We start from the raw sequence: 11,134 nt of genomic DNA on the forward strand, positions 1-11,134 counted from the left end.
GTCGCACCGCGGGAAATTCAAAATCACGAGCGATAAAAATAATTATGCGTCTGCGTTCGCAGCGATGCCATATGGCACCCAGGGGCGCTGACGGGTTAAGTTGAATTGAAATCTGACCTTATCTTTCAATATTTCTCAAGTAATTGAGGAGCTTTAGGCAGGACCGACAAGACATATAATTAAGGTACGCGTGTCTAAAAGCACAGTTTAACTAATTTTTTGAAAAGCCAAATTAACTATTTAATTCTCTACGGGTGAAATTGATTGAAGAACAATTCGAGTAACAAATCTAATCCAAATTTACATTGATTTAAATATTTTTTCTCATATGAAAACCAATTAAATATGCGTGGGACCGACAGAACATGAAAATGAAGGACAACTTTGAAATTTTTTGTAATACTCGATAAAAAAATAATCGAAGTAACAAAATGTATTTTTTTATATTATAATTCATAGTAAGGGTATAATTTAGGTTGTAGAGATAAATTACAGTAATAGTACTTTAATGTTTCTAAAATCCAAGAAAACTCGTATTGGGGACACGGGACCGTCAGGAAATTTTTTATGGTGCTTTATTTTTAGCTAAAATTAGAAATAATTAAGATTCATCAAAATGAGGGAGTTTTTTCTTCATGCTGAAAACCTATTATGAGAATTTTTAGCATAGTTCATCTCTTCTTCATTATTGATTGCAGAGCTTGGACACAAAATCGCCCACTTTTTGAGAATCACCCATAAACTGATAAGAGATTCCATCAAGCTTAAGCCGATAGTATATAATCTCGGGTCAGACATCTATTCTATCCGAGTGTCATATCTCGAAGAACATAGAAAAATTATCGCTAATCTAGAGCAGCAAGGCTTTCAATATTACCTATATAAAAGCATTGACTCTCTGCCCATTAAACTAGTGGTTCGAAATATCCCCATCGCATTCCTGGAAGACTTTATTCTTTCCGAACTAAAAGAGGAAGGGTTCGCAATCACGTCGGTTGCTCGAATGAGGAGCCGCTAAACTAACAGTCTTACCAATGCTTCTGGTAAAGTTGCCGAATACCTCTCAAGCAAAAGAGCTTCACAATCTGAAGTCTATTCCTTTATAAAAATAAGGGTCGAGCCCTACGTCAAACCTAAGGAAACCTCCCAGTGCTTCAAGTGCACTATGTCTCTGACGTGTGTCAACACCCCGCTAGTTACATAGGTTGTCCTGCTTTTAAAATAGGTTTCACGAAATCCATAAATAATAAACCAAAAACTAATGATACGCGTAAAGTCAGTGTCCAGCCACAGAAAAAATCACCACTTTACAGCACTGTAGTCGCCTCTACATCAGAAGCACATTGATCAAAGCTCAAACTATAGTCACCTGAAACTCCGAAAATTACTAGCACTGGCCCTAAACCACCTATCACCAAGAAAATTCCAGGTCAACAAAATAAAATTACTTCAACTATTGTCCCCGTTAAAAATACTCCCTGTCAGGATATCAAAATAAATCTTGTAAATCTACTAAAAAGAGCTACAAACTTATCCTCTGAAATTATGGGAGGAAAAATTAACATTATCGAAGCTATAAATTCCACCGCAGAGATTATAAGTAATATACTATCACTTGCTATCGAAAATGGCCACCTTCAATAATAACACTTTAAAAATAATTTTTTGGAATGCTCAGGGTATCCTTAAAAAAATAAATGAACTAGCCACCTACCTCTACAAAAATAATATTACCTTTTGCTTGCTCAGTGAAACTTTACTGCGCGAATCCCTACACGTTAATATAGTTCGTGGCTATAAATTATACAGAAATAACACAGGTAGAGGCACAGCGATCTTAATTCAAGAAAATATTGATCACCACAAAATAATAATTCCTAGGGTCTAGGGTATCAGTGCGAGTCAATCTCGATATCGATATCCACACATTACCGTAATCGGACGATACCACCCCCGGATGTCGCACACGCTCCTTTAGTCTTTCCCCCAGGACCTCGCCCGACAAGCGCCCTGATCCTCGCAACGCAGATCCATCTTACCAGGATCTCAATCCCGGTAGTACTTCATGCACCCCCTCCAGAAGTCAACCCCTCCCTCTATTACGAGGTTGAGTAGTCCAGTAAGACGGCTACCTACGAGTAATTACGCCGGCACTTCCGAATCGCTCCCCACGAATGAATACCCCATGCGGAAGATCGGAAATGAGCTCCCCCTCCCCCCGAGCTAACTGCTCTTCTGGGGATCGCGGTTGACGATGATGACACTCCGGAGGCTGCTAAATTAGCACCCGATATTTCACTCACCACTCCGTACAACCGAATACATAAAAATACAATTCGAATAACTCACCGGCATCGCAACATCATCCTGAGCGACAGTAATGTCTATGATTACCCCATCATCACATATCACAAAATCAAGTAGACGAGCGACCTACTTGAAAAAGTAACCAAATAGTCCGAGATCGCGCTGCAAAATTCGACATGTATAATGTCAATGCAAAAATAAAATTATTTAAACTGTATTGTTATTAATTGACCACTGCAGTAAACGGTTGCCATTGTGATTTTAGTGCAACGTTCAAAAAACAATTTCAAAACAGCAATTAATTATGAAATTTTTATTTAAATTTGCACACATATTGTTAAAGAATAATTTTTTTTCAATGAAGAACTCAGTCACTGTTTCAATATAACAATAGGTTGGCATAGTGTAACCCGTGCTGAATCTCAGTTTCCAGGTCAAAGTGGTGGCTTACCTTTGAGCTTTTCGTAAATATCGAGTTAATGGACGAATTTTTCATAGAAATGAAGAGCGTTATATCGCAGCTGTGTATAAATATAATAAACATAAACATATAAATAGTCAATTTCTTCTTATTGGAATCAAGAGGCCGATTGAGCGTGTGTACTTAAGGGAATTTATTAGAGTGGCAAAACGGCATTTCATTTCACAGCCGCAATTTGGAATATTTCTATCTTCTTTTTTGCATACTGCATCTAAATATCAATCTATTTTGCTGACCAGCGCCGGTTTTTGAAAAAATGTTAATATTTTGTTCAATGATCAAAAAAGGAGATAATAGAGAAAAATTTTAGTGATACATGGTGTGGATTCTCGTAACACAGTCATTGGCCCTCTCGTGAAACTCAAGAGGCAGGCACACTAGGGTGTCTCGAATTGCTCGTAACGGATGACCCTTTCATTTTTATGAGATGCAGGTCAGTTACAAAAACTCAAATTATGAAAGCACGGATTGAGTCAAGTTTAAATAGAAGAATTAGTTTACTAATATGATTTGAAGAAAGTGAACAAAAGTTTCATGAAAATCGGTTAATTTAAAGCATTTTCATGGAAGAATACATTTGTTTCAACGTCAAATTACAACGTTTGGCTATTTCTAAATGTAACATGTGTATAATAATGAAAACTTACAACAATAAAATTATTTGAATTGTGGGAGTATACTGCGTTGATTTAAGATAATTTTTATTATATGCCAATTGCTATTGCTGATTTAATAATGGTTTTGTGAAAAATGTCGATTTTTCTCATACTTTGAGTAAACATTTAATAAATAAATTAAAATACAAATAAGCTAGACCTAGGTGCGTTTTGAAATTTAACGCACTTCAATTTTAAAAAATTGCAAATCGGGGCTAAAATTGAAGGCTCTAGACTTTCCTGACGAAAAAAGTGTCATCCAGCGCTACGGCATATCTGACTATACTTTCGTGTGCACTTTAAAATTTCTATTATTACTGAAAATATTAGTCGATTTTCATGAATCTTTTTTTTACTTTCTTCCAATTATATGAATAAAATAATTCTGCTAATAAAAATTAAATCAATCCGTGCTTTCATAATTTGAGTTTTTGTAACTGACCTGCATCTCATTACAATGAAAAGGGTCATTCATTCGAGCAATTCGATGAGCCTCAGGACGGCCACCTCTTGAGTTTCACGAGGGACGATGAGTGTCCTGCAACAAACCACATACCTTTTTTATTACTAAACAAAATATAAAAATTTTTTCCGAAAACCGGCGCTGGTCAGTAAGATAGACTAATATTTAAATGCTTTATGCAAAAAGGCAGAAAAAAAATTCAAAACTTCGGCTGTAAAATGGAATCCCGTTTTGCCATTCTAATAAATCCCCTTAAGTGTTCTAATCTGCTTTTCATGAAGGTGCATAGTGTAAATACGAAAACGTCCATAACTTGTAAAGTCTTTATAAAAAAAGTGAATTATTCAGCGTGTACTTATTAGACGCAGAATTGTATTACCTTTCGCGATATTACAAAGAGAAAATGTTAACGTTAATATTATACAAATAATTTAATTTCATTATCCTTGAATTCGAATTTTTATATGAAATCGATCCCTTCTTATTTTACAGCCTTCGATAAGTAAAATTATACTGACCATTCGAAATACGTTATAAACTGGTAGTTATTCTGAGAGCAAATCTGAATAATTTTCGAGAGTAACTCGTCTCTATAAGTTGTGCCTTCAGCTTTGTCCATATGCACCATCAACTTTCTGACAATTTCCATTAAATTTTTCTTAGAAACCATTCCGTACAACAAGTCCAAGGCACGCAGTCTTATACTTTCATCTTTGTCATCGAGGCACTGCATAATGAGGTCTTTGTGGGCCTGAACACTCTTCGGATGTGTTTTCAGAATCTTTGACATTGCTAATAATCCCAAATATTTGAGATTTTGATCCGAATCCTCTATGAGTATTCTCAGTTTTTGAACGCAGAGTTGAATTGAATCGGAGTGGTTTGGCATACCAGAAGATATAGATATCAACACAGCTATCACTGTGTTGATACATTCATAAAGCAGAGACATCGCAGATGTACTGCAAATTAGAAAGAAAGTCAGATACTTGATCTTGCGAAATTTCACATAAATGAGTAATTAGTGGGTGATTTTGTAGCAATAAATATGAAAAATAGTGAACTTCATGTTTTTGCTAGCAAACTATCAAATAATTTGCAGTTATGGGGACGGCGGCTGACACTAACGGCCGCTTGGCTCGCTAGTGAGCGTGGAGACAAAAAATAAGGCGGTTCCGGCGCCGGCAACGTATGCTATTCACACTATATAAGGCCCTGATAACGGATTCTTAAGAGGGTAGTTTAAAGTATTATTTTTAAATGTCAGGTATGTATGTGGTATTTGTATGTAAAAATAAAGCAGCATATCGATTTCCTAATAAGAAAAAACTAAGGAAACGGTAGATAATGCCTTGTGCCTGCGTAAAAGGCATGTCTCCACTCTCGATGCTGCCCTTTGAGCTGTGCATGACAAATCGCCGTCCCCATAAGGAATCATTCGCTACTTTGTTGCTCGCAATCTGCTACAAGTATAAATTGCTTTTGCAAATTAACATTTTAACACTTACAAGTGCTCTAGATTTTGTGGGTTCAGCATATTAGTCGTATAGTGGATAATAGTATGAAAAATTATATACCTGTGTATCAAATTGGTTAAAGGCTCTATTAGTTTTTTGCCAAGCCTAGGTTCTAGGGGTGTCAATGCGCCAAACTGAAAATGGAATTTTATACTCTAAAATAAGCATACAGCAAAGTATCAGTGCAATATAGGTACTAAACCACGAGTTTTACACAGCATATTTATGTCTTAAATATGAAGTTACTAATGTAATACTAAACTTTGTTCAGGGTGACCACTAAAATTCCACACAAAAATTATATGATTTCGCAGTTGGAACAACTTTTCTCGGCCATTTAAACTTTCCATATCGAGCTATTGATTATGTTGAAGTTTAAACTCTTCAAAATTAGATGAAGCACCCGAAAATGTACACTTACAAAAAGTACTGTTCATACTAACCAATTTTCAACTCGAAGCATTAAAAATTATAAGTCTATATTGATATGAAAAGAGCACTTAAGGCGGACTCTAGACATTCACATTATTCTAAGCCAGGGTGAGAATTATCATTTTGGGGAATGACGCTATTACCTGTCTTGAATCTATTGTCACTATAGTCATGTCACGCAAGCAACCGCAAATGATTATATTTAATATTCAAAAAAAGAAATAGCATGTGTAATTATAGTAATTTCGCTTATGACATTCCCAAACTTAAAAAGCGTTTTCGCAAAATAAAAAGCGTTTTCGCAAAAAGCGGATTTTCTAAGTTTCTCTTTTTAACAAATAATTTTCAGCGGCTAGATGAAGAGAGAACACAGTTCCAAAACACATATAAAAAAAGCTTGTTTATCAACAAGAAAAATCAGAATGAATGTCTCAAAATTAAGTTTTGAAAGCAAGAAATTATTAACCATACATAAAATATAAATAAATGCTGTGGATGCTAAAAAAAGGTACAAAAGACCTGGAAAGAACTCTTTAACCTCTAAGCCAGACAAAACCAATTATGTACGCATGAATATGTCCCAGAATCGTTTGCTGATGAAATATGTTGTATTTCGAAGGATTTTAGACATGCGCCGAATTTAAGCACTGCTTGGCTCGCAGGTATACTCAAAATCTTCAAACTTTTTTTGCTCAAAAACAACGGTCTTTTGCAAAAACAAGATATACAAAAAAGTATAAATTAATTTTTTCCACTCAATAAGGCCGGAACAGTCTCTTTTTACTTTTCTCTATCTTACATTTTTTATGATTTTTGCTAAAATAGAATTTATTTTTTATGTCCCTAGGGCTAAACAGCCCTCTAGGGGACAAATTATACAAATGTTTTACAAAAAATGTGACACCTCTGGTTAAACGAGGATTATAACGTACGGAAAAAACTTATTATAGATGGCTAAAGATAAAATAATATCCTAAATATAAATAATACAGTATCGTTGGAAATGGTAGGTGCGATTGGCGCAAGCGCTGTTAAACATTACAGCACATGAGAATTTATTGCAAAAATCTAAAAATTATACGAAATAGAGCCTAGAATCTTATTTTTAATTTAGGCCAAAAACAAAAGCTTAAAGAATCTTTATGGATTTCCGAGATACGATTAAAAATTTCCAATCGTATCTGAGTTGAGTTTTAGCCAACGATTACGACGGCTCTCGGCCGGTCTGCTGTTCATCTCCTTTGTTAAGGCAGGGCCCAATAGGCCGCACACAGAGGTGGCGCTTCAGCGGGGCCCTCTTGTACTTTTGTTTCTGTTCATCAGTAATTTTCATTTCAAATTATTGTGAATTAAAAAAATATATTTATTGTAATTTCTAATTATTTACAATTCTTCAAATTCAATAATATCTCGATATTATCGGATAAATTAATGAAATGCTAACCCACATAAACACAATTTTAAAATGGTGAATTTGAATTTTTTGTAAAAAAAAAACCGTTATAATAAGTGACTTATACATTATTTGATCGATTAGAACAGAATTGATATTTAACAGAACAGAATTGATAGAATTGATTATTTATTTATTGATTATTTATTTTTGGATCGAAAATTATTCTTTTTACTTATGAATTACATATTTTTTAGCAAAAATGCAACTTACAGATTGAAATATTACAAGTCGAACTGTTTAGGTGAAAATTCATTAATTTTTTTAATTAATTTTTTTAAAATGAATTTAATTGTTTTTAATTTATAATTAAAACATTTTTTGGTTGAAATATCAAAGATTATATGTTTCGATTACAATTCACCTCTTCAGTAGAAAATTAGTCTTTTTTTTTTAATTCAACAATTTGTTAGAAATTAATTAAAAATATAAATTTTTGAAACAAAAAGACGAATTTTCAATAAAATAGTTCAAATATAAATAAAAAACGATTTTTCAGTCAAGAAAGAAAAAAAGTGTCTACCAAACGGTCGATATTTTAATGTAAAAAGACGAGTATCTTCATAACAGTTATATTTTTAATTCGAAAATATAAATTGTCAACAGAACAGTTAATTTACATAATTTATTTTAAAAAGTGAATAGATAATATTAATCTCATTATTATTTATATTTAATATTAAATTTTAATGCATATTTACTAATATTTATTGAAAAATTAATGTTTTGAGTGACTATTAAACTACTTACCTAAGGGGTGGACAAAATTTGAGGTTAGAATTGGAGGTTTCAATAAACTACTGTGAACAACTTTTTAAAAATAAATAATCAATTGAACAGGAAGTGTGGATCTTATAAGCAATGTTTTTAATATGCCACTAACACAATACTGCGAAATATGATTGAAAACACGGTGAAAGTGACCGTCTCAGTAATGGAAACGCAATTGCGCAACTCACGTTAAAGTGTCCGAAACTGAGACAGTCAGCGAAAGCTTGTCCGAGGTGGGGCAACTTCGTCAAGAATTTGTCCAAATGCGCGACATTAGAATATTCATAATTTATCGAATAAAAATGCTAAAAAATTTATGAATGTTATTCTTCAACATATTAAAAATATGCAAAAACATTACTTTTTCTACTAGTGTAGGAAACTTCAATAATACACGGATATACAAGTTATGCGGAAAGTTTTGAAATACAACAAAATGGCGAATTTGGCAGCAGTTCATTTACAGATTTTGACGAGTATTTTTTGTTATTTTATGTGAAATGTATAACGCGGTCCCAGTAATGGTCGGTTTACCTGAATAAAAATGTAGATATTGTTAAGAGAGTAAACTATTTTTCAAACAAATTGTGCATTTAAATTCGAAGTACATTATTTATATGAAAAACTACCAAAAATATTAAGTGACCAATAATGAAGTGTTAATAATAAATTAAATATAAAAAGCAGTGATTAGGTGTAATGGGAATTATATTTCTAATTTCTATTAAAATTCTATCAAATCCGGGTTGATTTCCTTGTTTAAAGGCATTTTTTCACTTTCTATTTATACATTTTTATAGTCATTGTTCATACGAACTAAGAATGAAAGCAAACGAAATAAAAGAAACACGTTCATTGAAAGGAGTGTGCTTTGTTTTTCTAAAAAAATACTCTACTACATGACCTTCGCGCACATAAACAAATGAATGTACCTTAGTATGCTTCTTCATTTTTAGAAAATATAAATTTAAGCAGAACAACCTAGTTTTTATGGTAAAGTAGTGCACATCACTTTATCTGACAAAACCTCTATTAAAGAATAGTTTGATATTTATTATTATTTGAAGAACTAATAAAACACTCATTTCGATGAACGTGTTCCTTTTATTGGTTTCTTTTAAATTGATATTTACGGTTACTTTCATTTCACATTCAATCAGATTCATTTTCACATTCAAAGTGAATGTGAAAAAAAGGCTTAAAGAAAGAAATTAATCTGACTTCTATGCCATGTAAGAAGAGGGACACGTGACCAAAGCTGGACCTCAATTTTTCTTTCCCAACTTGCGTCTAAATGAAATGAGGTATCGCTCTGAAAGTTTGGGAAGCAAAAGAGGAGGCAATAAAGTGCATGTCTGCTTTGCTTCGGTGAAAATTTGGAAAAGAAAAATTTTTCGAAGAAAATGAAACTGGAAGCTATATCGGTGCTTTTCTTTCCCAACTTACGCTCACACGGAATGAGTTATCGTATTAAAAATTTGGCACGTAAATAGAAGGCACGAAGGAATGTATCTCTGGTCCTAAATAATTAGAATTGCGAAAAAAATGTAATTACTATTTTGGAGAAATACCGACCCTGCTGTAAAATTCTGCAACCAAATTTTAATTTTGTCAATGGGCTAGTTATGAGGTTTACATTTATCAAAGTGGGGCAAAACAACAAAACTATGTCAGAGCAGCAGTATCGTAGCCAGTAGACAACTTTGAACTTCTGCGGGTCTGTGGGTAATACACATGGCATAATTACCGACAGAAAAGATTCTGCGGTAAAGCCTAAATGCGTCGGTCGATATTTCTTATTTTCATAAATAAACTTTTTTCTTACTCTAACTCTATGCCTTGTCACAAACGGTCCTTTAATGTTTATTAATATTTTCCGAAAATTTTTCCCGCGTTATTTAAACTTGTATTTTTTAATATGGATGAAAAAATGTTGATCTCAGAACTGCCCTTTTCAGCTAGTACACTTACACATGGTCTTAAGGGTAAAAATATGAACTTTACGTAAAGGATTTTTTTTATAGTGCAATTTCTGAAAAAGTTGGTGTATCAAAAAATTATGTTTAATTTACGGTGGATAGGTTACTAAAACGGCGAGTATACCGATCAAAGCAGTCGAGAAAGGAAACGCTGTACAAGTGTCCAAGAAGATAAGCACGTAGTGGTCATCAGGACAAGATGTCAGAAAAAGACTACGCACTATGTGGACAAATCGTAGCAAAGAAAACTCTTTTGCGAGTGGTAAATTAACTGAAGCGTTTACATAGCGCGAATAAATACGTTTCTTGGACTGCTGAAGATTAGAAAAATGTATTATTTACCGACCAGTCAAAATTTGAGCTCTTCTGGGGACGATAGGCGAAGAAATTACGTTCGCAGAATACAGGGTGAACGAATGAATTCACAATGCTTGGTCTCGACCGTAACTCGTGGAGGAGGTTCGATTATAGTGTCGGGTTTCGTTGGAAATGGTCACACGGGTGATTTAAAAAAAGCAGTCAATTCTTTGTGAGAAATATCTCGAAAACAGGGTAAAATACAACACTTTGATTTATATGGATCATCATCTACAGTCTCTCGATATCAAACCCACAAAAATACTGTGGGACGTACTGAATAATAAAGTAGAAATTATACAACCAATCTTCAACAATTATGGGAGAATGTTCAAACTGCCTAGAAAGATATCGTTGAAGGCACACTTCTTAAACTAACAAACAGGATGTCAAGAAGTTGCAGAGGTCTCGTTGATGTGAAAGGTTGCTACTTCGAAGTGTCCCATGTTTAAAAAAATTGGAATTTTTAACTGATGTATCACAATATTATATAAAATTATTAATATTATTAAACCTTTGGGTCTGCTTTTCATATCAATGATGTATTTCGAGTTTAAATGAACATTTCGTTTTAAAAATAGCCTAGTCTCTTTACAATGGAAAATCTTTTATTAATATTCTAATTCATAAGATTTTTAACAATTCAAAAAATTTTATATCACTATTTTATTTGTTAATATGGGGATAATATTGGATTTGCAGAATGGTTAATAATTAT

The 11,134-nt window shown here is 33.3% G+C and overlaps 1 protein-coding gene across 5 annotated transcripts in view; it reads right to left on the reverse strand.

Annotated features, from left to right (window-relative positions):
- LOC117170145 (AP-3 complex subunit delta-1) overlaps positions 1-11,134 on the reverse strand; it is a 172,206-nt gene that overhangs the window by 43,334 nt on the left and 117,738 nt on the right. For all 5 annotated transcript variants that reach the window (XM_033356696.1, XM_033356694.1, XM_033356695.1 and 2 more), the window contains 2 exons: positions 5,485-5,558; positions 4,426-4,869 (listed from right to left, as the gene is read on the reverse strand). In XM_033356696.1, the coding sequence (XP_033212587.1) occupies positions 4,426-4,869; positions 5,485-5,558 (518 nt within the window). The remainder of the gene's footprint in view (positions 1-4,425; positions 4,870-5,484; positions 5,559-11,134) is intronic.

Source organism: Belonocnema kinseyi, chromosome 3 (genome assembly GCF_010883055.1).
Source record: "Belonocnema kinseyi isolate 2016_QV_RU_SX_M_011 chromosome 3, B_treatae_v1, whole genome shotgun sequence".
Taxonomy (NCBI): domain Eukaryota; kingdom Metazoa; phylum Arthropoda; class Insecta; order Hymenoptera; family Cynipidae; genus Belonocnema; species Belonocnema kinseyi.